The sequence below is a fragment of the Gallus gallus genome, chromosome 2, assembly GCF_016699485.2.
Source record: "Gallus gallus isolate bGalGal1 chromosome 2, bGalGal1.mat.broiler.GRCg7b, whole genome shotgun sequence".
Taxonomy (NCBI): domain Eukaryota; kingdom Metazoa; phylum Chordata; class Aves; order Galliformes; family Phasianidae; genus Gallus; species Gallus gallus.
In genome coordinates, this window is record NC_052533.1 from 15,749,940 (window position 1) to 15,775,865 (window position 25,926).

Genomic DNA, 25,926 nt, shown 5'->3' on the forward strand with positions numbered 1-25,926 from the left:
GGCAGCTATTACTAGTTGGGATGTTATGCTCTCATTGAGTGGACTAGTCCTGTGGTGAAAATTTGGCTGGATCATCAGGTTCAAAATGTGAGAGCTCACATTCTTTCCGAAGACCAGTTACAAGTGGAAGTCTACCCTGAGACACACTGTTTCCTACCTGTATCAGTAACGTCATACGTATGCACACAGGTTAGAGAGTCTTTCTCTCAGGAGAAGAGATTGAAAGGAATTTAGGAAGAAGATAGGACAGCAGGATAGATATGCTGATCATCTATAAAGCACGACCAGACAAAAGTAATGACCAGCCATCTGCTGGCACACAACAGGCTTGCTTAATTTGTTTATCCCTCTGTCCCCCATGCTTGTTCCTCCTCAAATCACCTAGATCCCTCCCTTTTATGGACTTGTGTTCCTCTCCTAAATGACACGCAAGTGCAGTCCTGAAATATTCTTTACCTGAGTACCATGAGGTGTCCCCCAAGCCCTAGGCAGTAACCTCCCTCAGTCCAAAGGCTCTTCCAGTATGGACTCATCTTGGTGTCTGTCATAACTCGACACTGGGATTGAGGCTCCCCTGAGATAGCACTGGGAGGGTTCCAAGCAGGATATCTCTTCCTCTGAGTCCTTAATTTGGCTTCTTGCTTGTCATTGTGTCTCTGTGCTCTCTGTGTTCCTTTGGATATATGGGGAGGGGCCTTTAATAGGTGGATTCTTCTTATGGCACAGCCAGAGGAGGAAAATAACCTAGGCTCCATCACCTGTCATTGTCTCTTTCTGCTCCTTCATGGGTGTGCAAATGACCTTTTCTCACATAAAATAACAAAAGGATCTAACACTGGTTCAGTTTTGAACAAAGCACAGCTGCCAACCCAGTTTATGAAAGATATTAGTGATAAACTTGACTTCAGCAGAGGGCCGTCAAGATGGTTGTGAACTGGAGCACCAGAGCTATGAGGAGTTGCTGAGGAAACTGCGCTTGTATTGCTTGGAGAAGAGATTGCTTCAGGGGTCTGATGTGTTGTTTCTGTAAGTGACATCCATGCTCGTTAACACGCAAGCAAGCCATGCATTATTTCCACTATTACAGAGGTGCCTTCCCTTCTCAGCCAGGTGTTGTGCCATCCCTGTATTAGGGTAGCCCCAGATGCTGTCAGAGCTGCAAGAGAAATCTGAGGGGGAATGGTAACTGGATATAAAATGGAGAAAAAAATACAAGGACACTGTCCTCATTTTAATCAATTATTGATCAAGTTTCCTCCAGTGTACCGGGGGGGGGAAGTCAGTATTTTCTCTTGGGAGTAAAGTAAGGGCAGCTGTTATTATTAGGAACATTTAAAGTGAGAGGGTGGGAAAAGGAAAAAAATTAAAACAGCACGGAGATACACTTTTGGTTTTGCATTTAAAAAATGTTACTATTTTCACTTATAGGCTCTTTCATAAAAGAAAACTGAAAAATACTGTTGCTTTACAGACAATTTTTAACATTTTTGTATAAGAAAAATACAAATTTTAAATTGCTGAAAAAGAAACCTCTGAAATTCACAAGAAAAGTTATTCAAAAGATGTCCAATTTATAGGCCTTTGATAAGAATCAGAAAATTACTGTACACTGAAAAAGTAATAATGACAAACAATTGGGGCAATACAGTGTTGCTTTACACAGACATTTACCATTTAAAACAGTGAACTTATTCCGTTTAATCAGGACTTTAGTATGGTTAAAAAATACATAATACGTCTTTTACATACAAACTCATCAAATGAAATTCTGTATAGCCTAGGTATTTACAGTTTAAAATACTGAAAATGAAAGTAAAAGAGATTGGAAGCATAATGTCATACCACTATCCAAAAGTAAAAAAGTTAGTGCAATGGCAGGAGAAACCGGTGTGATTTTCTAGGACAAGACAGAAGATTACATTCAGCACATGTGCATGTTCTAACTTGCCTTTGCCATGACATATTCTGGGATACTGCAAAGGGTCTACTCATCTTTACACAATTATTGAAAGAAAAAACTCTATAACCTGATCTCCTGTTCGCCATTTGCAACTGCAGACATTTTTTTCTCTACAACTCCTTCTGCATTGGTTGTTTCTCCTAAAACTACTACTAAACTTGACAGAGTGGTGTGAGGATCAAGTAGTTTCAGAAGAGGAATGTCCACCTTTCTTTCTTGAAAGACACGGTTCTGAATTGTCATAGCTAACATAGAGTCTATGCCCAACGATGATAGTGGTGTATTCATGGTCAGTTCATCTGGGTTCAGTCCAGTGAGGTCAGCCATCAGCGAGGTAATATAGTCTTCAGACTTGACTGAAGCAGTATCCTGGACTTGAGATTTCTCAGTGGTTTCAAGCTTGCTTCCAAATTCTTCTGACATGAGTGATGTAAACCGATTTTTAAGTGAAAGAATTCGGCTAAAAACATGATTAAATAAAGTTTTAAAATTTAATTTGACGACAGCTTGCTGTGGATTATTTGAAAGTAAGCTCTTCTTGAGATACTCGTGAATCTCATGCACTTCCAGAATATCTATGCCCTTGGATTCCAGAATGTTCTGAATCTGGTTTTGATTGAGCAATATGCCGAGGTTCAAAGCACCCCAGTTAATGGATTGGCCTGAAAGACCACAGTTCCTCCTGTAGAGGCAGAAGACGTCCAGGAAAGAGTTTGCAGCTGCGTAGTTTGCCTGCGTGGAGTTTCCTAGAAAGGAAGTAACAGAGGAGTAGCACACAAAGTAGTCAAGCTGTTGGCCTCTTGTAGCCCAGTGAAGATTTAGGGTCCCTGCCACTTTGGGGCTCAGCACCTTCTGAAAGTCAGCAAACTTCAGAACTTCAAGACGACCATCGTGTAGAACAACAGCACTTTGAAAGACACCTTTGACTGGACACCCTTCAAACAATTTTACAATGACCTGGAAAGCTTCCTCAACATCACTGGTCACAGTAATGTCACACTGCACAAACACTATCTTGCTGCCTTCGTGCTTCAGCTGCAAATCCTTCATCTCTTCTTGTTTCTCCTCGCTTGGAATTTTCCTGGAGAGTATTGCAATACACCCTCCTCCATTCGCTGCTATGAATTTCACAGTTTCAAAGCCAAGGCCAGTGAGCCCCCCTGCTACTACATAAACAGCATTCTGCTTAAATATCTTCTTCTCAGATTCATACAATGGGATATCTGAAACAACGGTGACGTCCTTCTGCTTTCTCAGTACAGCAAGTGGGACAGATTTGCAGGTAAACGAGCACATCGCAGACTGCAGCCTTTCAAAGGTCTCAGTTTGCTGAAATACAGTGCCTGGTAGATGTCTAAACCGTTTCATATCTAAAGAACTGATCCATACACGCACAGCCTTTGGGAGCTCCTTTAGAGATGCCTTCTGGAAGATACTGCTAAGGATGAGGATATGAAAGCTGATATTTTCATGATCAAGTCCACTGACGTTCTGAATACATTCCGACTGTTGATGGCCATGTACTATCACCACATCTTTCAGACAGTACATATGGGCCAAATCCTCCTGAGACAGCCTGCCTACTGGAGGAAGAATAACAAGGGCATTGCATGCATTTATATACTGCAACATATCAGGAGCGGGCCTTGCAAGTACTGTTTTCCAGCCCACCCCTTCTGCTGCCGCGGAAAGAACACGGCATAACACTGATGATGGCTCTGTAGAAATAATACCCAAAGTTCTGCCATGTTTCCCCTTGGGTAACCTCTGATTTAAGATCTCCCATGCAATGATGAAGTAGGACACACAAGGGACGGTTTGAAAGCATGGATATTTCTTTACATTTAAACAAACTGTTCCTGGGACCTGAATTCTGGATGATGCAGCAGTCGGATAACAGGAAACCACGTGATCGCCCACTTTGACTTTCTTCACAGCTGTGCCTACTGCTGTGACTGTGCCACTGAAATCAAGAGCTAGAAGTCTGTGTTTGTCTGCTGCTTGGGAATTCCAGTAGAGTGTATTACCAAAGTTACGACTAGAAACACTAATGGGAAAATAATCTTCAGAGTGGATACATATCTTATCCACTTGAATCTCAACACTTTGATTTTCCAGCTGAGTAGCCATGCTGGTGGATAGTTCAGCAGACAAGTCTTTTGCTGCGTATGGATCAGCAGTGTACAAAGTGAATGTTTCCGAACTCCGGAGAGACCTTACGTGCTGGCTGTAATCTGCATCTACAAAAGGAGTGCGTTTGATTTCAGATGCATAAATTCTTCCTTGGCTGATGTAGACTTCCGGATAATCCTTACCTCTGTATTTGACAAGGACATCGGATAATGCTGAGATGTCCAGGGAGCTGGAAGAGCTGAGGTCGATTATCTGAAACGTGATTTCTGGAACTTCAACAACACAAGTTCTGGTCATGCCATGCAATGCAAACCCACAGTTAACGTGGTCTACGTTTCTTTCTGTTGTTCTGTAGCTGATCACTCGGATTGAACAGTGAGAACTTTTCTCTCTTAACGCCACGATAACTTGGCGATAGGCTTCACAACACTTTGAGAGTTGGTCTACCACTTTACTTGGGAACTCTTCGTTCACCTTTTGAATTCCCCACAGGAAGAGAACTTCATCGTAATCCTCAACCTCTGCTTTCATCTGATTCCCTGCGTGGTCTTCCAAGAGGGATTCCCAGTCTTCATACATAACATATCTGGAATCAGGATGCAAATATTTTCTGAGCTGCTCAGCTATCCCAAATTTGTCAGCAAACACTAGGACTCTAGGCACTGCTTCTACATGACCAATCATCTTTGATGGAGAAACTTCTGACCATCTGTTTTCAAACATGAACTCATTGTCTCTGGAAGACGCTGCTTTCATGAAAGTGATGGCAACACGCTTGAGTTCAGCCAAAACGGACCCATGTTTGTCCATGAAGCATCCACAGACCTCAAAGCAATTCCCAATGGATTTGCTTGTTCTCATATATATCATCATTTCTTCCTCCAAAGGTCGCAACACCACCAGGCTGCCTATCCCTGAAGGAAAGCCTGCTCTGGACTGCTGCGTGCTCGAGATCATAACAGCAGTCATCTGCATAAAACAGTCCAGCAGCACTGGATGGATACAGTAGCTGTACATCTCTCCGAGGGTCTCCTTGTTCACCTTGATGCTTGTTATAGCTTCCTTTAGTTCCTGGCAATAATGCACATCCCTGAGTTGCCTGAATATGGAGCCATACTGAAAGCCAATCTGAGACAGTGCTTCATAGACCTTCTCTGTGCTAATCACTGACGTGCATCTGTGATAGACCTCTTGGAAGGAGATGGTGCTTTCTTCCACAGCAGCCTCAGGAACCTTTCTAACTTGGCCTGAAGCATAAACTGCATTGGAGGAAGAGAGTATCTCAAAGGCTGTTGCTGCTTTTTGTGGACTCAGCTTGATATTCAAGACTTGGGAACTCTGTGTGAGAACACACGGTGCTGAAAAAATGATGCTCATCTGGCAAGCACTCAGAGGCATTTTAGGTCCTGAGCTGCTCATCACGCAGGCCAGACCAAGCTCCACATAAAAAGCACCAGGAACTAAAGCCACACCGTTGTTCTTGTGCTCATATAAGTAGGAGGTGGTGTCCTGGGAGAGCAGGCAGCCAAACTCCATGTTGTTATTCTTGATTACATAAATCAAAGGATGACGAGAGTTGACATCACTTTGGTTTGCTTGTTGAGGGGTATCCAGAGAGGGCATAGCTCTTTTACGATCAAACTGATACCGTGGAATGGTCACTGGAATGCTTTGATATCCATCATAAAAGTGCTGCCAGTTGGGATTGTAGCCCAGTTCAAACAGATTTCCTACCAAGCTAAAGAGTGCCTGATACTCTGCATCAGACTGCAAAGAAGGGAACACCTTAGTGACGTTTCCTAGGGTCTCTTTTATATTTCGCTGCAACGCTCTGTGAGGACTTATTTCAACAAACACTACATTTTCCCTGTTTCTAGCTGCAGTTTCTATGGCTTGAGTGAAAGCAACCGGCTCACGAGTATGCTGGGCCCAGAATTTGCCGCGAGTGAAGTCCTTTGCAGAAGCAGCTGCCCCGGTCAGTGTTGAAATTACTTCAACGTCACCCTTCTGTTCTTCTAAAGGCTCTATGCTCTGCTCCAACTCCCCAAGTATCACATCCATGCTAGGGCTGTGGTAGGCAGCTGGGACATTTAAAACACGAAGAAAGATGTTTCTGTGGCTGAAAGCTGCTGCTAAATCTTTCTGGACCAAGTCCACATCATCTGGATTTCCAGACAAGGTGCAGGAAACTGGGCTGTTGAAAGCTGCAATGCACACCCTTCCCGAGTAGGAATGCAAACGTTCAGCAATCTCTTGAGCGGGTATGTTTCCAACCACCAGCATTCTGCCCCTGGCAGTCTTTGCCTGCAGCCTGCTCCGGTGATATATCACTTTGACTGCATCTGCCAGGGAAAGGTACCCTGCAAAATGTGCTGCGGCAACTTCCCCCACCGAATGGCCAACTGCAGCGACCGGCTTAATGCCCCAGTACTTCAGAAGAGAAGCTAAGGCAACCTGCAGGGTAAAAAGCATGGGCTGGGAGAGTTCCGGATCCAGCAGCTCCTTCGAGCTGCGATCTCTTGCTGGCAGAAGGCTGATGGGAGCATGCTTCTGGAAGAGTGCTTCTATTTCCTTACACTTGTCTCTGAACACTGGCTCTGAGCTCAGCAGTGCCTCACTGAACTCCTTCAGTGTTACGCCGTTGCCACAGAACACAAACACCAGTTGAGGCTCCACCTTTGACATGGCAAAGTCAGTGCTTGCTGCCAACATAACCTCTTGCTGCAGGTGTTGGAGAGAGTTTGCCACAAATGCTTTTCGGTACCTGTAGTTGGCATGGCTTCTTCTGCAGGCAGATGTATAGGCCAGGCTTGGGAGAGTTACGCAGTTTCTTGTGCTCAGCTGCTCAGCTGTGTCTGCCATTGTCATCTGAAGGGACTTAGCTGACGCTGCGGACAGCAGGACTAATTCCAGCGGCCTCTTAAAGGCAGGAAGAGGCTCTGGCTGCTTAACCTGCCTGACTACAACATGGGCATTGGTTCCTCCAAATCCAAAGCAGTTGATGCCAGCTACTCTGCCGTACTCACTGGAATCTTCCCAGGGCTCAACCGCGGTGGGAATGGCAAGCTTTAACTTCTCTGTATCGATGCTGCTCATCTCCTTTGAGTAGTGCAAGGATGGAACAATCTTCCCATGATGCATCATCAGAAGCACTTTGATCAAACCTGCTGCTCCAGCAGCTGATTCAGTGTGGCCAATATTTCCTTTCACCGAACCAATTTTCAGAGGGGGAACTCGTGAAGGTCTGTTTTTACAAACAACGTTACCAAGGCTTTCAGCTTCCGTGGGGTCTCCAGCGGCAGTTCCCGTCCCGTGGGCTTCAATGTACTGCACAACTGAGGGATCTACGTGACCTTCATAAATGCTGCGCAGTAACTTCTCCTGCTCTATTTGGGACGGCCTTGTGATTGGTGTTATAGACCTACCATTCTGATTGACTGCACTGATGTTTATAACACCCCAGATTTTGCTGTGGTCTTCCATTGCCTGTTTCACAGAAAGAGAAAATCATCTTTAATCATCTCATGCTTTATCTATCTGCAAGATCAGGAACCCAAACCAGACAGACGGTATCAGCAACCTTAAATTTGTGATATCATTCTCAGTGCAGGAGAGGAGCATAAATGTTTTCTTAATGCTAACAGTAAGCTTGAATTAGAAAAGCTTTTTGCTACAGTAATTATGGGAATTGGAAATACAAAATTCAAGTAAGAAGCCAGGCTTATTTCAGGCTTCTTCACAAACAATCTTACCTTTTCCAGTGGTTTGAGGAATACAACACCACAGCCTTCTCCCCTTCCATAGCCATCTGCCTTTTTGGAAAAGGGTTTACTCATTCCATCTGGAGAGATCATTTTTGCTTTACTGAGAGACACAAAGTTGCAGGGATCTATTATGCTGTTCACACCACCGCAAATAGCTGCCTCACAGTCTCCTGCAGTATAACAGAAACATATTCCGGTTGAGATGTTGAAGGTCACAGGAAGAAAGACATTAACTATAACATAGTTGATTGAAAAGATAGATACTACAGAAAGAGTTTACTGATACTAAAAGTTAGTTGTGTTATTTTAATTGTTAAGATTGGAATCTGCCATTGTGATTGGTTGCTGAAAAAGTACTCAATACAGTTATCTAAAATTACATCAGGATATGTTAGAGAAAGTAACAGGATCCCTCACAGCAAAGGGATGACTGCTTCTGCAGGTACAGTGCATATTTCTGAGGCACTGGAATCCATTAAGGCAGCTACTGGTGAACATGAAGGTATTAATCACATCTCAGGAAGAATAAAAACATGAAATATTATTGAAAGTTAGTTCTTCAAAATAACTATAACACTTAACTTCAGAAGTTATGTGAAACAAATCCCAGGAAAATATGTATATATTTCTCAGCAATTTCATACAGCATTAGTCCTAATTTATTTGCCATATATATCTCTTCAATCCCATTACCTGATTTAATTGCTCGCAAGGCACAGTGCAGAGCAAAAAGAAATGATGAACAAGCAGTGTCAATTGTCAGCGATGGTCCAGTCAGATTAAATGTGAAGGAGACCCTGTTAGCAGCTATGCTCATTGCTGATCCTGTACCAGCATAATGATTTATTTCACTTACTGCTTTGCTTCTTATGATTTCAAAGTCTCGATTCATAAGGCCTGTAACAATGCAAATACATGTCACGTTACCCTGAGCAGACCAAAGGGATGTGCAACCTTGAACTTGACACCACATCCTTACCTCTTAATTGGGGATATATGGATTTGAAGGGTGGACTATTCGGTAAATAAGGGCTTGGTTGGAAGGTCACAACCAGAGGGTTGTGGTCAATGGCTCTATGTCCAGATGGAGACAGGTAACGAGCAGTGTTCCACCAGCATTTCTCTTGGGACTGCTATTCTTTAATATCTTTATCAATAATGTAGATGATAGGATTGACCGTATATCCTTGTAGTGGAAATGCCAAGTCACGGCCTGAAACAGTGTTTGAGCACCTGGTGGGAAGGCAGGGCCAACCCAGGGGGGTTCAGGTGCATGCCATGCACCTGATTGACCAGATGGGTTGGATCCCGGCTCGACCCCTTCCCTGATCTCATTTATGGGTTGGCAGTAGAGGTGAGGGCATTTCTCGCTGGAGATCCCTGCCTACCTGTGGCCTTCCAGAGACAAGCAGCTGTTTTCTTTCCTTTCTGTAACTGTGGCTGCTGCATTTGGTCTCATTCTCATTTGCTGTAGCCAATGACTTTGCCACCCTGGTGTTCTCCTTCTATTATAGCATTACAACCCTCAGTAAGTTTTCTGATGACTTCAAGCTGACCAGTGCAGTTGATACAGGAGAAGGAAGGGATGCCATCCAGAGGGTCCTTGATAAACTTAAAAGGTTGGCCCTTGTGAGCCTAATGAGGTTCAACAAAATGAAATGCAAGGTTTTACAATTGGGCTGATGCAATCCCAGATATGTATGCAAACTAGGAGAAGAACTCCTCTGTAGTAGCTCTGCAGAAAAGGACTTATGGGTCCTGGTTGATGAAAAAGCTAATGTGAGTCAGTAGTATGTGCTTGTTGCCCAGAAAACCAATGGTGTACTAGGTTCCATCAGAAGACGGGTGGTCAGTAGTATGAAGGTGATTGTCCTCCTCTACTCTGCCCTTGTGAGGCCCCAGCTGTAGTGCTGTGTCCAGGTCTTGGGCCCCCAACACAGGAAAAATATGGAGCTTTTGGAGAGGGTCCAGAGGAGGGCCAGAAAGATGATCAGGGAGCTTGAGAACCTTTCCTGTGGAGGCAGGCTGAAGGAAGCAGGCTTGTTCAGCCCAGAAAAGAGGAGGCTGCAGGGAGACCTCATTGCAGCCTTCCAATATTTAAAGGAAGGTGATGAACATTAGGGAAATGAATTTTTTTTTTTATGCAGGTAGATAGTGATAGGACAAGGGGCAGGATGGCTTTAAACTAAAAGAGGGGAGACTTAGATTAGATGACAGGGGAAGTTTGTTTGTTTGTTTTTCTGTGTTTTTTGTTTTTTTTTGTTTGTTTGTTTGTTTGTTTACTGAGAGAGTGGTGAAGTGCTGGCACAGGTTGCCCAGAAAAGTTGTGGATGTCCCATCGCTGGAGTTGTTTAAGGCCAGGTGGGAGGGGGCCATAGGCAGCCTGATCTAGGACTTGATCTAGAGGTTGGCAATCCTGCCTGTGGCATGAGGGTTGGAACCTGATGATCCTTGAGGTCCTTTCCAACCTAAGCCATTCTACGATTTTGATTCTGTGACAATCAGCAGTTGGACAAGTGCACCTTGGTAGCATACCACTATCTACATAAGGATTTCTGCTGCTTTCAAACCATCTTAACCTTCATAACACCTTCACCACTGGTATACTGCTAAACATCAAGGTGTTAGCCTGGCTTGAGAGTATCAGTCTTGGAAAGGGCTGGGCAGAGTGGAGACTTTAACTGTTTTCTGTGTCAACACTGGTGCCTCAAGATATTAACAGGGACAGCTAAAATTAGATACGTTAATTATGTTATGAATTTCTAGAGTGACCTAATAGTCTGTCTTCACCAAAAATAACCAGTCATAATACAGTAGCCTTAAGGTCTCCTATGCCAGCAATACACACAGTTTACAAAGGGGTGTTCCATTTTTGTGAGGGTAGAATGGACATTCTTCACCATAAAATTTTCCTCTTACCAACAAAAACGCCCGTTTTGGTGCCACTGATGGCTTCTACAGGGACTCCTGCATCCTCCAGTGCTTTGTATGTGCATTCTATCAATAACTTCTGTTGTGGATCCATGCTTTCAGCTTCCATACTATTTATTCCAAATAGCTGGTTGTCAAATGTGTTAAATCTGAAATACGTGGATTAGAAAAAAGCACAGTATGTATACAACACAAAGATTACAAGCTTTTTTTTTTTTTCTTTTTGCAGTGTCACAAAAAGCAAAACAGTAAGTGATACTGAGAACACAGTTCCCATTTATGAAATTAACAAAAAGAGTAGGCCAAGGATGCTTTATTTTCTGCCAGGAAATATGTATTTTTATCAACTATTCTACATTTCAAAGATAGAAGACCATTCATTAATTTTTTTATTTTTTTTTTTCCCCACACTGGTAGATTATCATACTGGTACCAACAGCATGCCTTACGCTATCAAAACTTGCAGAATGAGACTCCCCTTGCTATAATGTTGACCTAGTCAACAAGTTTTAAATACTACCTTCTAAACAATTTAAAGACAATATGGACCAATGATCATACAATTTAAATATGTATACGATCAGCTCAGATGCTCCCAGTAGATACCCTTTCTTTTCTCTAATAATAAATTAAAAATATATTGTGTTTTTTGTTTGTTTATCTTAAAAATGTTTAAAATAGGCCCACAGTTAAAAATAATTAAGCCCAGATTTTAGCTTTTATTCCAAGATCACATTTGTAAGGCTTTCTGTCATCTCTTGAATTAAGCAAAAAATTAAATATCTAATAGGAGACAAATTACTTAAGTAATTTTCATCCAAGCCCATTAAGTGTTCTTTGCAGGGCCCAATAAGATTGACAAATAAAAATGCATATCTCTAATAAAGTTTGATGTGAAACTTTGGGGCACAAGTGAAAAGATACACACTATAATTCATATCTCCATGACTTCTTTGTTCAGAAGGATCTTTAACAAGTATTTATGTACACAGGATTAGGGCCTGAGGTCCAGCAGATCTGGTCAACCTTCAAACTGAAACTGGGCAAGACTCATCAGGCAGATCATACTCAAAGTCCATACTCCGCCACCTTCTTCAACAGGCTGTAAGAGGGATTTACAAGTCCTTTGGCAGGCTGTAGCCCACCTCACATCTGGTATACACAGCTTCATACCTAATGCATGTGTACGCGTCCATACCCAAAGTGCACACACATCCATTGCATGACTGGTGGTGTCACAAGACATGACAAGTGTGGACACACAAGCTGCATTATGCATACAAATATCACGGCCTGCAAAGCAATGTGCTCATAACTGTCATATTACAGGAATTCCTGCAACTTGAAAACTGCAAGTTCATTGTGGGAGATGAAAGAAAACCTGTTCCTACATCCAAGTTATAACATCTTCCTGTGGCTTGCTCTCTCTGAAAGGCTAGACGCATCAGACTAGATACAAAAAAAATCTGTGGCACAGCACAGTAACACACTCACTCATTGAGAAGAGCAGCTCGTGTTGTATACATCTTCCCTGGCTTGTTGCTGTCTGGATCATACCAGTCTTCGGTATTAAATCTCTCTGGGGGAATTTCTACGGTGCAGTTTTTGCCTTCCTCCAGCACTCTCCAGAAATTGTCAATTCCTTCACCTATTGTACAAATATTGCAAAGAAGATTAAATTAGGTACTCCTTTTCATCATGCTCATTCTGAAAGACACATTCTGTTACCTGGGACTCCTACATCTAAATCGAGGTAGCTGAAATGTAATTGCTACACATAAACAAACAATCGTGTTTTGGTGACAGGAATATGGAAAGGAATGGTTCCTCTTATTGCTACATGCTTAAAAGCATGTCACCCCACCAAATTAATTCCTTGAAAGCTCTGAAGAATGTTTAAGGAAAATAACATGGCAAATAGCCAGATAACATGGCATCAATGTTCCAACACGTATTTCATCTCCTCCCAGCTTCAGCTTTCCCCAGCATTCATATGTCCTCATGCACGCTCACTCTGGAAACAGTGCTAACCTGTGGCATGACCAAGTACTGACCAGCTCAGCTCTAGCTGATGTGGGACGTCGGGGATTGGAACTGTCAGGAACAGTTATTGGAGGACAGCAATCTCAACTAAGGCTAAACACCCACGCTCAGTCCACCATCCAGCTATCCAAAGGACACCACCCATCCAACCAAAGAATATAAATGTCCCTACGGATCCATAGTCCTACACCTGTGCATGATCATCTGGCCAGTGCACTTGCAATAACCTCAAATCATCCCTAACATGTTTGGTTTGTCTGCACAACTTTCATGCACTGCAGCTCAAAGCCCTGCCCACAGCAAACACTGCCGCTCTCCCTCTCAGTGGACAAATTCAAACTAACTCATTTTCACCATAATGAGATCGTTTAAAAAGATCTCATTAAAAGGTCAAGTAGCAAAGCCATGAACTCTGCAAAAGTAAGAGGGAAACAAGTTGTTTTACTCCACCTCAGTAGTAATGAGTGACTGTGCTTTCCAACACTCAGTCAGCATCCTGCTTTGTATTTACTCAGAACTTACCTCCAGGAAAGTTGCATGCTATTCCCACAATAGCAATTTCATCCCCTGTCTCCATCTTCATCACCTGGGCAACGCAATGCAGTTAGAAACAACACTCAGATCAAATAACTTTACATTAACCGTAAGATAAATATAACTTTAAAAGATGATCATTGCATAAGTACGCATTTGCTCAAAGGTTGGCTTATTTTGAATGACGTATTTTAGGCTGCAATGAGAAAGGTGGCCAGACCTGAGGGGTGTTTCTCATTCACTCTCTACATTTAGAGGAAAGACCCTAACCTATTTCTCAGACTCCCTAATCCACAGACTCTCTCCTTTTACTGTTTAGCCTCTGATACTTCCATCACCACCTAATCTGCTCTTCAGCCTATGCTTAGATCTGTTCTGCTTCACACTTTGGGTCCAGCAGGGAAATAAGCACTGGCCAAGGCATGCTTTCAGTTCCATCGTCTCCAGCCTGTTCATAAAACACAGTTCCCAAACTGGCTCTACATGTTAGCAGTTAAAATCAGACCCGCTGAACAGCCAATGGACAATCAAACAAGGGAAGGAACAAAAGCTGCTTCATCCACACTCTGAAAAAGGACGCGGAAAGAAAATCTTATTTGGGGCATTGCTTTGCTGGATCCCATGGCTGCCTAGCTTTTCTCTAAATTGCCTTCCACTGGGAAGGTTCTATAAGAGAACTCCCACACACTATGCTCAAAGCCACCAACAGCAGCTAGGAGATCTCTGTATTCCTGACAGTGAGCAATCTCCAAATAGCACCACCACAGCCCCTGGAATCACTTGCCTTGCATCTCATCTGCAGCTTCATAGAGAAAACTTTTGTTGAGGAGAAATTTCAAACATAACCATGACATTTTTCAACTAACATAATGTTTAATATATATCATATATCAAATGAAACTTCTCACTATAAATTTCAAAGATTTTGTTTGTTTGTTTGTTTAATTCTGGGAATTTAAACTGGGAGACAAAAATGAGTTCAATTCAAAGAATGCCTGCCTCAGATCCCTTACTGGGCTTCCTTCAGCCTGCAAGGCTGAGAAGATTCACAGTGAAAGGGATTTTTTTTTATATGCTTGGCAGTAATAAGGTAATCATCTCAGTGATAGCAGAGTAGGTCCCAAAGAGTCCTTCAGAGTTACTGACTGCACTGAAGGAGAAACGAAGCTCTGTATTTTAACAATCATAATAATCCTAAAATGCCATAGAAAATGTTTGCTTCTGGTTCTTTCCAGATCACCTCTGTTTTTAAGACTGGAGGTACTTCCCATTGCATTGGAAATAAATATGATCATAAACACATCTGTGACTTGGGATCTTTTTCCCCACTCTAACTTGATATTCTAGTTTCTATTTCTATTAAGATCTTCATTTATTTATATTTTGAATTTCAGTTTCTATTTAATTGCATTTCACAATTTAGGCATTATTTAATTTGTAGTTAATTTTGCTTTTGATTTCTACTTTTGCTCTATTGATTTCCATGTTATTTCTATTGAATATTTTAATTCACTACCAACCTAAAGTTACAAAGCCCAACACAGATACTCTTACCACAAAGATACTGGAGAGTATTGGTTTTAAGTTAGCACCTAAATAGCATTTAATAGAAAAAGAAGGGATTTCCCCTTTTAACATTAAATATGACAGCTACAAAACTACCCAATGAGATATGTAACTCTTACCTTATGTGATTCCAGTAGGGGTTACTAACAGGCTGAGTCTTTGGAAGTCCTTTATATAGCATTCTGGGAGGTTTCTTATTCAAATGCATGCTAAAACGTGGTGACAATGTGAACGCCTTTTAGGAAAAAAAAAGCAAATGAGTCACCGCATTGCCATTAGTCAGCAGCTCTCCTCATGACTAAAGTTCAAAACTCCCTCCTTGAGGGTAGTAAAAGCAATCAAGTTTTACATCAGGACAAAAGCAAAATCTGTCTTATCTAGCTCCCACTCTTATCTAACATCCACAATCGAACTCTGAAGGCATTGCATCCACCAGCCTCTGCTAGATGCCTTTTTAACTCTTCCTCAGCTGATTTCCTCCCAACTACCCAAACTCATCTTTTCTTCTCTTACTTGCTAAGTGAGTCTTTGAGGAGCCAGGAGAGTCCATATGTCAGTGTCTTCCCTGATGTTAGTGCCTTCCCTGGCTGTGGAACACACCTCTCTCCAAAAAAAGAAAGAAATCATTGTCCTGAGTAAAAGAAAACAATGCATACTGCCACTAAACAGCTTTGAAACCTGCTCTGAAAAGCTCAAATTCTGCTCCCACTTTCATAGTTGTAAGTCACTTTTCTGAATTCTGGTGTTATTGGACTTATTTATGCTATTTCTTCAAGTAAATTAACCCATGGGCTCTGCCCACAGAACGTGGGTTATCAGATGAACCAGCAATGCACTGTGGAATCTCCATTACATTTTCACTGTCAGTTTTGAAAGTAAGAAATGCTGAGCCATGTGTTGAGGTATTGGTTCAGTACTGGAAGGAGTATTGAAACGAATCGTGCACAATTATGAATTTCAGTGCAAATTAAACCAGTCAGATACTAATAGGAAAGTGCTGTTAATGTCACTGATCCAAAGCAGAAGACTGATGAACAGTTATCAGTCTGTTGAATGAGCACTGATGACTTGCAAGAATATATTTATAAACTGAAAGGAAAGCAGTGATAGCACAGTCCTTCTCAGAAATGTGAGTAGTGGAAATATGAGCTAAGTATGTAAGCCCACATTGAAATAAAGGAATAAGTCTGCTACTATTGACATAAGCAACATACTTATGGAATTATATAGGAAGTTTGTTTAGCAATTCATCAAGCTTATTACATATTTTTACAAAAAAATAAATTTGCATTATTATTGCTGTTGTTGTTACTGTTATAGCAACAGAAATTATGTCAAGCACACAGCAGAGCCCTGCTAGGCCAGCAGTTACACTTACCCACAGGATGGAAAACACCTCACCAAAAATGGTAATGTGTGACCTCCCTGGTTATTAGTTTCCAGCACTGAGCAATGTGGACCTTGTCACGGGAAATAAAAGGAAGAGGAATAGCTACCCGATAGTTTGTGTGTCTTAAATTTTCATTTATTTTTTTTATTTTTAACAGAAGTCTCAACTATGATTGGAAAAGTAAGCCTTGCATATGCTAGTAAGTGATGCAAAGATGTCTGCCTGATTTTGCTGAGATCAGATTGAGGGCCTGAAACAACAAAGGAGCTTCCCCATTCATTCTAACTGTAGGGAGGAAGGTATCAATGCTGACAGTTCAACCGTGGACGAAAGCAACTATTTTCATGACGATTAAGAGGCAGTAGAGAAGACGCAAGATCATAATGAGATATTTGCCTAATTTTACTAAAATGTGAGTGGTAAGAAGGGGAATAAGAGGGTTCATATTATCATTCTGGGTTAAAGTCTGTAAACCAAAGAGTTAGGAGAGTGTCCACCACCAAAATTTTCAACTGGATCTACCCATCAAACAGCAGTTTTTCCCTCTTTTTGGCCATAGTCTTGCTTATAAATCCACAGACCTCTTCAGCAAGCAATGCCAAAATGACAAAATGTGATGTGCCTGTGCAAAAATGACACAGCTCCTAAATATATTAATTTGCCTCTGCTTTCTCCCAGAGAGTCACTAGGGATCTACCGACAGAATTTATGCAGTGCTGCAGTGCTGATGATATTTGGAATTTTCTGCTGTGCTGGGAATAATTAAAAAAAAAAAAAATTGGTAAAGGGGGATAGCAATATACCATGGTTCTAGAAAACTGTGTAATTCCCTTACCGACTCTACACACCAAACTAAGATGCCTGATGGTGCCTCTGAGTCACCTTTTTTTCCTGTGGGACCTGCCTGCACTGAAGTGGAAGGCAACATGCTTAAGTTTTGTGCCTCATACAAAGAGAAACTGTAGGCAAATAGGTAGAGGATGCTGATCAAGTATACTTAGGGAGCAATTCCTCCTAAAATTCCCAGTTCGCTCAAGAGAGAACCCAAGTGCCCATCTCCCTTACAGAAATTTTTAAGAAAAGATCAGTAGGAGTAAGTTCTGATTTCTTCAGAAACAGGATGCAAACCATTCATCACACCTTGTGGAAGAAGATTCTCAAAGTCTCTCCTGATGCTATGACGATGTGACATACCTGTATGCCACAGAAGCAACTCAACACTTCTTAGAAGTGAGCAATAATTAAATACTATATACATGTATACATAGAGAGAGAAATACATATTTGTGAGCTAGATTTTAATGCTAGGCAGCAGAGCAGAAGTGACCCAGCTCTGCTCCTCATAATATGGCACTGCAGACCCCAATACCTGCTGCAAGGGCACAGATAAAGTCATTTTTCTTTATAAATGAATAAATGTGACAGCTTGTGGTGGGCTGAACACAGCCAGCAGCTAAGGCCCCATCTCCTCCAAGCAGGATGGGGAAATAGAATCCAAAAAAGCAAGAATAGCTCATGAGTCAAGGTAAAGAAGAAAAAGGAAAAAACAAACAGGCAAAGCAAAGGCAATCACTAGCCACCTCTCATGTGCATACTGATGTGCAGCCAGACTCTGAGCAATGGCTACCTTGGTAAAACTCCACACAGTTTTATCACAGAGCATGGTGTTATATTCTGTGGGATATCTTCTGAGTTAATTCAGATCACATATCCCAGATGTGACCCCTGCTCATCCGTCCTCATGCTCATTGACAGCCTATTCATGGAAGTAGCAGAATGATAGATAAACAGAAAGTCTTGATGCTCAAGATCTAAAACAGAGGTGTATTAGCAACCACTTTTTGGTAACAAATCTAAACCACAGCACCATACAGGCTGCTATGGAAAAAATTAACTCCATCGCAACCAAACTCAGTACACAGCCACATGCAGAAGAAACTGGCACAGAACAGAAGTCCGCCACAGAGCATAGAGACTTTTTGGACAGAAAAAAAGATGGGCAAGAAAATGTTCCATGCAGCCTCTGGACATATAGTACAAGTGAAGATGTGGCTGCTTCACTGTTTGTATGGGTAGCTCAGCAGTTCAAGGGGGTCTCAGGCAAAAGATGCAGAAGTTTGGCAATTTCTACTTTTGCTGTTGTTTTTCACTTTGAATCTTCTGAAGGTTCAGACCTCAGCTTATAGCATTGTTTATCCATGTCGTTGCTGTATAATTGAAAAGGCCTAGGACTTCCTGCATCCTCCAAACTTCACTAGCAATTTTTTCTCCCAGTCTAGGGAGTGGTATTTGCTTGACCAAGGTATGGTTCTGGCTGTCACACAGGCTGGATTGAGGATAAAAACTCTCTCCGCTGCATTCAGAAAACAATCAGAAATCCTACTATGCTGCTTTGAAAACATAAGTCTGCCCTAAGTAAGAAGTCTGTCTTTGACTGTAAAATAAAGTCATAAACATAAAATTACTCATGACTGTAACTGATACTTATGTTACACAAAATAAATCTGCTTCCCGAAAAGGCGGCTAATTATGTCATTACACAGAAGTATCAAGCAAGTGCAAAGAACTTAGGGCTTCTTTTAAAAGCTGTAAAATAAGGTTCAAAGTGTGAAGTGAAATGCCATTCCTTGATATCTTACAGCATAAAAAATTAACGTAGAAGGAAACATATTCTAATATTCAGCACTGTAACATTAAAATGAACCTGAATAATCTGGACAGCCTAACTTGCTTTACTCTCAGATCACTCCTTTATAAGAAATATTTCCTGTAAACAGATTTTATGGAAATGGCAGGCATGTGGATCATGAAGTGGGTGGCCAGCAGGGCAGGGGTGTGATTGTCCCTCTCTGCTCTGCCCTTGTGAAGCCCCATCTGGAGTGCTGTGTCCAGGTCTGGGGCCCTCAATACAAGAAAGACAGGGAGCTGTTGGAGAGGTCCAGAGGAGGGCCACAGAGATGATTATAGGGCTGGAGCACCTCTGCTACAAAGACAGGCTGAGAGAGCTGGGCTTGTTCAGCCTGAAGAAGAAAAGGCTGCAGGATGACCTCATTGCAGCCTTCCAGTACCTAAAGGGAGCCTATGAACAGGAGGGGAGCCAACTCTTTGAAAGGGTAGATAATGGCAGGACAAGGGGAAATGGTTTTAAGTTGAAGGAAGAAAGATTTAGGTTGGATATCAGGGGGAAGTTCTTTACTAGGAGAGTGGTGAGGTCCTGGAATAGGCTGCCCAGAGAGGCTGTGGATGCCCCATCCCTGGAAGTGTTCAGGGCCAGGTTGGATGGGGCCCTAGGCAGCCTGGTCTAGTATTAAATGTGGAGGTTGGCAGCCCTGCCTGTGGCAGGGGCATTGGAGCTTGATGATCCTTGAGGTCCCTTCTAACCCAAGCCATTCTATGATCCTATGATTCTATGATTCTATGATTTTATGAAGTTGGGTTCAACTATAAATACTAAATGTTGCACACGTAAATTGAAGAGTCTTTACATAGAATTGCCCACTGACCAATTGTCACTCTAGATAGTGACAGTACAGTCATCAGGAAGATGAGAGTCTAAGTGTCCTTTACAGACTGAGGACATAGGGTCCACAAGATTAGAGGAGTTTTGCAGAGAGCTGACCATTTGACCAGTGCAGTTTCCAGCCTCCATTCACAACATTTAGACCTCCAAAAACAATGAAAACTTAGCTCACTCAGATAAAGTTAGCTACACTGCAGACATCTAAATGTAGGTGAGATGGATGTCATTAATACCACTCCAAGTGGAGGCATTGAGCATTTCTGGAATGATCCAGAAAATGCAGGGAAAGGATTCTCAGTAACTGGACAATTTCTATCCAAGAAAGGTAAATGGGAAGTAGGAGTGACAGAATTACATTTTTCTCTTAAAAATAGTAATCTCAAAAGATTCCTAGCTTAGCAGGAAAGATTTCTCCAAACAGTATTCCAGTAGGTGACCAGGAAGGAAAAAGAAAAGAGTGAAGATACAAAATTCTTAAATCAGAAGATAATTGCTCAGAGAGGGAAATGAGTAATAAATTTAGATGCAATTTTATCCTCTGTTTATAAGGCATTGTCAGTTTCAGTGCTATGAAATCACAGAATCAAATGGGTTGGAAGGCATTTCTGGAAATTATCTAGTACATGAACATCCAACCTTTCAGCAGCCCCAGCCCTGGGCACTGGGCACTGCCATGGACACTGGGACAGGCTGAGGACAGGGACAGGGACAGGCCCAGGCCAAGGCCTCTGGTTGGGGTCTGGGCTCAGACTGTAGGCCATGGCCAGGCACAGGCAGATTCCACAGTCCATGACTGGGCCCTGGCTGCAGCCTTCCCACAGCCCCGCTGGGAGCCTCTGCCCACCTCCCGAAGACCGGGACTGCTGTTGGCTGTGACTTTGCCCTGTGTCCCCGGGGCCCTGGCAGCCAAAGCCCTGGGGCGATGCCCTCAGGATTGACACAGCCTCTTCCTCGTTGTCCTGTCTCTCACGCAGCAGATCCGTGTGAGGTCTAAGGCTTGAAACCTGAAGAGGTCTAGGGGAAATCCCTGGCCTTGCTGTCTCTGGGACTTCATGCTTCAGGCAAGGTACAAATTGCCTGGTCAGCTCTTGTTTTGTCATTCACATGAGTTCCCATTGCAGTTGATGGTAGAGTAGGTTTCCACATTATGGCTGATTCTGGATGCTATCTATCTTGTCTTTAGTTCTTTTTTCTTACCACCAGTACATGTCAGGTAAAGAGTAGAACAGGAACATTGTTTCACAACAGGAACTTCAGGTAATTTGAAAGTGCAAACAGTTACACTCTCAGAGTGCTTCTGTGAGACAGCTGTATGAACAAAAACCCTAGGAAACCTCTCTGTTCTCAGTGTATCTTGGCTTTCCTATACACAAAACAAGGCTGTCTCTGAAATATACCTAAGCAAGCACAAACAACATCAGATAGTAATCCTAGATCTAAAGCATACAACCATCTGTTGCTACTTAATTAACAAGATTTTAGGAGATGTACAAAGCAGACCATATACGGCAAAAGGGAGACAAAATGAAAAACAAACAGTAGACCAAACAATGGCATCTGTGAAGCAGCTTTGTACTTGATGTGATCATTCTACCTGCTGAGGTACTGAAATGAGCTGAAAATCCCATGCTTGTGCAACCTACATGTTGTAGCAAACAGCTGACAGCTGGTTATTATGAGAAATTGTGACAGGAGGCTGAGTGGTCCCACAGTATTTCCAAGAGAATAAAACTGTGCACATACACTGGGGCTGAAAAGGAGCCATGGTCACAAGAGACCCAGGAAGATCTCATGTTTGAAATCAGATGTCAGGTAGAGATTTTCTTTCACCTAACCAAGAAAATAAATCCTCCAGTGAACAAAGAGAGGTTCAGCTGAGGAGCAGCTTCAAGTGCATTTCAAGTTTATGGGAACTCAACAAGCTCGAATTCTCTACAAATTTCTAGTATACTGTAAGAAAAGCAGGTTATCCAAGTACTGACATTTTTGCATTTATTCTATTTTCCTCCAAAAGTTTAAATCCACGAGTAGTTAAAAAATATACAGACACAGATTCATGCACGTAGACTTCACGCACTCTGAATGTGCAACAGCAACAGCAGGATATGTTGCTCAGACAGTCACACTGATAACAAATAAATATATATGCCTGGATAACCTTGACTGGTGTGAGAAGAAGGAGATAACTTTGCTAACGTTCTCTTGTTACAGGAAAAACGGCACAGACGTTGATAACCAGAAAGTTTCCAGCCATGTGAAGTATACTGTTATTTTCCCGTAAATGAAATGGGGATAGCTATGAAAGTTTATAGGTTATATTGATAACATCATAAGTGCTTATCTCATTTGTTACCCTTATTTGACCTTACCGGGAATTTTACAAGGAAGCTTACAAACGTGTAATAAAACAGCAGCCTTTGCAGCAGCAAAGACAACATCCCCAACATTGATAAGATACTGTTTAAAGAGGTTGACTTCTTACAGTTTCCGCAGAAGTTTTGAAATAATTTACATTTATTGAGGAAAAAAATTCTATAATTCTTATGTAGGGAGTAGAGATACAAAAGTTGATGAGGTTCTTCATTACCCTCACATTACATAGTACTTATGGCACTCCAGGGTTTTAAAAGTATAATTCAGAGCAGTCTTCATGATTCTGAAATCACAGTGCAGACAGGAATTGTTATTTATGTCAGCAATAAAAGAAATATTACTGGAGCTTAAATAATACAGTCAAGCAGCTCACCTGGTCATTATACTGTACTAACAAGCTGAAATTCTGACCATCATTTTCATGTGCAGGGGCTGCTCTGAAAGTAATGCCTCCTATTTTATTACGTTGGCCCAGGACATCGGAGGCAGATGTGATGTAATATGGCATCCCACCAATATTCCTGGCAACATGTTGTTGCCATGTGACAGATGGCAGCAGAGGGGTAGTCTGACAGAATGGTGTCTGGCGTGGAAGTGCGTATGCAACAAAGTTGTGGAACTGAATTCCTCCATGCAGAAAAAAATCACACCTGTTGACATTAATTCATGCTTGCTGAATGTTTATGGAGACCAGTGGATGTAAGCACAGTGAGGCATGGGTGGTGTGTTTCAGCAGTGGTGACAGTGACAGTGGGTCACCTCTACTGGCGCAAATTTTTAAGAGCATGGCATTGCTAGTGAAAGTGCATAGCTAATGGCAGTCACTATGTTAAAAAATAGTGCTTTGTAGCTGAGAATGTGCCCTATCAAACAGTATTATTGTGCTTTTTGCACCTGCTTTGGTTTCCATGGAAATAAATAGGAGGCATTATTTTTTGGGCAACCTACGTGCAATAAAAGCAGCTTATCACCTAGCATGGGCATGTCCAGCCTATGCCGCAACCCAGTCTGTCCTGTGGCTGTCCCCCACCCTATGCCATCGTGGTGGTGACTCTCCTTGCCAAGCAGCCCAGCCTGGCCCCAGGCACACACCCATCACTCAGCAACAACCAAACACGGGTGTGCAATCGGTGCTGTCTGGGCTGAAATCAGGGCACAGGGAGGGCAGTGCACATTCAAGTTATGGCAAATAATGGCAAGTTTTGATATTTCACCTAAACACAGTCCTGCAAACAGTGAAAAATATGCAGTCTTGTTTTCTGTTTTGATAGGGGATTTGAGAATAGATTTCAAAATTGCTGAAAAAATCACCAATTTTTGGTATATTTGTGGCTCCGTTTTCCATTGATATAAAAACTTTACCCAAAAGTTTTCAAATGGAACGTACAGAGTTGCAATCAGATATCCAATTCAGAAATTTGATCACATCTCTTTACCAGACTTCCATAGGACCTCTTACCAGAGAAAAATATTCCTTGCTTCACAATCACAGCTTACTCATGTTGTTATCCAAAAAGTGGGTTTGTCATCGCCATGCAAGGAGTCAATCACCACAACCTCAGGAGAGACACTGCTTTCTTCAGCATTGTGCAAGCTGAGGTGCTCAGTGGTTTCTCTCAGATCAAGCACCACACAAAACTATCCACACAATATTTATATACAAAAGTCAAAGAGGAAATAATTTTCCAGTCTGTTCTCCTCACGGTGATTTGTTGGTAATTTTCATACAGTCCTAAGGATTCATGGACCCTGGGTTTTCTTGATAAGTCAGCAACGTCCCCAGCGTATCATGATTAATTTTCCCTTCAAGGCGTAGTGGCTCTGGAAAGTCCCTGGTAAAGGGCACTAAGTATTTATTCTTCTGATACCTAATACAACCATAGATCAGTTTGTTTAGCATTAGTCTTCAACTATGTCCTCACTTAATGGCAGTACGTACATTTCTGAACAAATATTTTCAAGGATGAAGCACAGGAAGAGCAAAATTTCATCAAAAATCTCTGACGAGCACCTTGAGAACTCACTTCCATCAAAACAGATATCGATGCATTAGTTTCACAAAAACAAGGTCAAATATCCTACTAGTTTTATGTTTTTCTTGCCCTTTTTTTTATGTTTTTAAATATATATATATAAAGAGGTTTTCTTACTTATAGGCTTTAAATACATTCTATATTTTAAATGTGACTCAAGACAATTCCTTCTCACACAGTGCAGCCCAGACAAGCCAAAACGGATACCCACGATTTAGCCAGTAAAAAATCTACATGCAACTTCATGCTTCCTAAAAATAAAAAACTCAACTGAACACTGAAATTCCTGAAAAGCCCCACAACATATCTAACACATACCAACAACTCTGACATATCACATAAGGCAGTCACAGCTTTTCATACAATTCGACTGCCTGCGTTGACACTGTTCCCTCTCGCATGGCCTAAGGTACATAATCACAGCAAATACCACTCTCATCATCGATCAGAGGAGCAGCAGTCACTCACCCTGACTCATCCTGACACTGCTCAGTGAATGGCAATTCCACAGAATCACTATGTGTTCCAAAAGCGAGGATGAGCAGATCTTCAATCTGAATAAATATCAGCTCATTCCACGTCCTGGAGCCAGAGTAACTTCAAGGTTTTCTTCAGAATGGTTATTATCTAAGCAGATAAGTTTCGCTGGAAGAAGTCATGAATTCACTCACCACATAGCTGTGCTCATCACCGGGCTCCATCCCCATCATTTCCATCAGCTGCACATGTTTAAAGTCACGGATACAGACTGTTGCTGCCAAGCATGGGAGGCAAAGACCTATATTTGATGGCAGTCATGCATGCAAACAGAGACAGCAGCTAGGAAACCAACAGAGCACATCCACCCCATCCAGGCAGTCGGAGAGGCTGCATCAGGCGAGGAGGCAGCTTTCCTGTCATTGTGCGGTACTATAGTGGACACCATAAAAAACACATTAGTCAAATTTCCTTCAGAAATGGTGTGGGCATACCTCACGCTGCCTTATGGTGGACAGGGTCGGATGAAAAAATGTATCAGTGTTTGTAACCACTCTTGCACACACCAGTGTGCTTGGGTTGTTTGTCAGGAGGCTCAGGACTGAATGTCTCCTGTTTGTCTACAGACATCTGGCAAAGCTCTTTCCACAGGCAGCCTGGATAAACAAACACCCCTCTGTCCTGCAGTTCCAAAGAGAGGCACAGAAATGAGCCTTTATGCCTATAGACAAATAGGAGACATTCAGGCCCTGCTGGTGTGCACAAGAACTGTTACATTTCCAGTCTGTTCCTATAACCGTAAAAATCAAACCCCAACTCGTTTACAGCACTCAGCCATAGTAACCTGGACTCCCAGTCATGAGCTACACAGAAGCTCTCCGGAGCCAACCGTGCCAGCCCAATTTGGTGCTCCTCCCACGTCCTTCGCTCGTTATTCTTCCCCCGTGCACACCCTACACTCCTCAGCCCCCTCACTGAGTTTGTTCGGCTCCTCACACGCGTCGAAAGCCACGCACTGCTTTTGGCTCGGAGAAGCGTTAAGCTTCGAGGCGCCATCGCCACGCGCTGCCAGAGGGCACGGGCGGACCGCCGCCCCTCAGCCACGGCCGTGCCTGGCAGCGGGGCACCCATCCGACACCCGACCCCGTGCGCGGAGCGGGCAGCCCCGCAGCCCCAAGCGCGTACCCGAGGGCGCGGCGAAG

The 25,926-nt window shown here is 42.5% G+C and overlaps 1 protein-coding gene across 1 annotated transcript; it reads right to left on the bottom strand.

The window, feature by feature from the left end:
- Positions 1-1,226: 1,226 nt before the first annotated feature.
- Positions 1,227-15,076, bottom strand: LOC420486 (mycocerosic acid synthase-like). Its single transcript, XM_015282063.4, has 7 exons — positions 15,051-15,076; positions 13,354-13,417; positions 12,283-12,436; positions 10,777-10,937; positions 8,551-8,754; positions 7,846-8,027; positions 1,227-7,579 (listed from the first exon to the last, which is right to left on the bottom strand). Exons 2-7 carry the CDS (start codon positions 13,412-13,414, stop codon positions 2,021-2,023), a joined length of 6,321 nt encoding a protein of 2,106 aa, XP_015137549.2. The 5' UTR covers positions 13,415-13,417; positions 15,051-15,076; the 3' UTR covers positions 1,227-2,020.
- Between the last annotated feature and the right edge of the window lie 10,850 nt (positions 15,077-25,926).

Bases quoted from the DNA above. Each gene is read 5' to 3' on its own strand.
- LOC420486 (XM_015282063.4), bottom strand. From the start codon at position 13,414: ATGAAGATGGAGACAGGGGATGAAATTGCTATTGTGGGAATAGCATGC. The intron at 10,938-12,282 runs GTGAGTGTGTTA...CACGTATTTCAG, and splicing joins CGAGCTGCTCTTCTCAATGA to ATTTAACACATTTGACAACC. The intron at 8,028-8,550 runs GTAATGGGATTG...GTTATACTGCAG, and splicing joins CTTGCGAGCAATTAAATCAG to GAGACTGTGAGGCAGCTATT.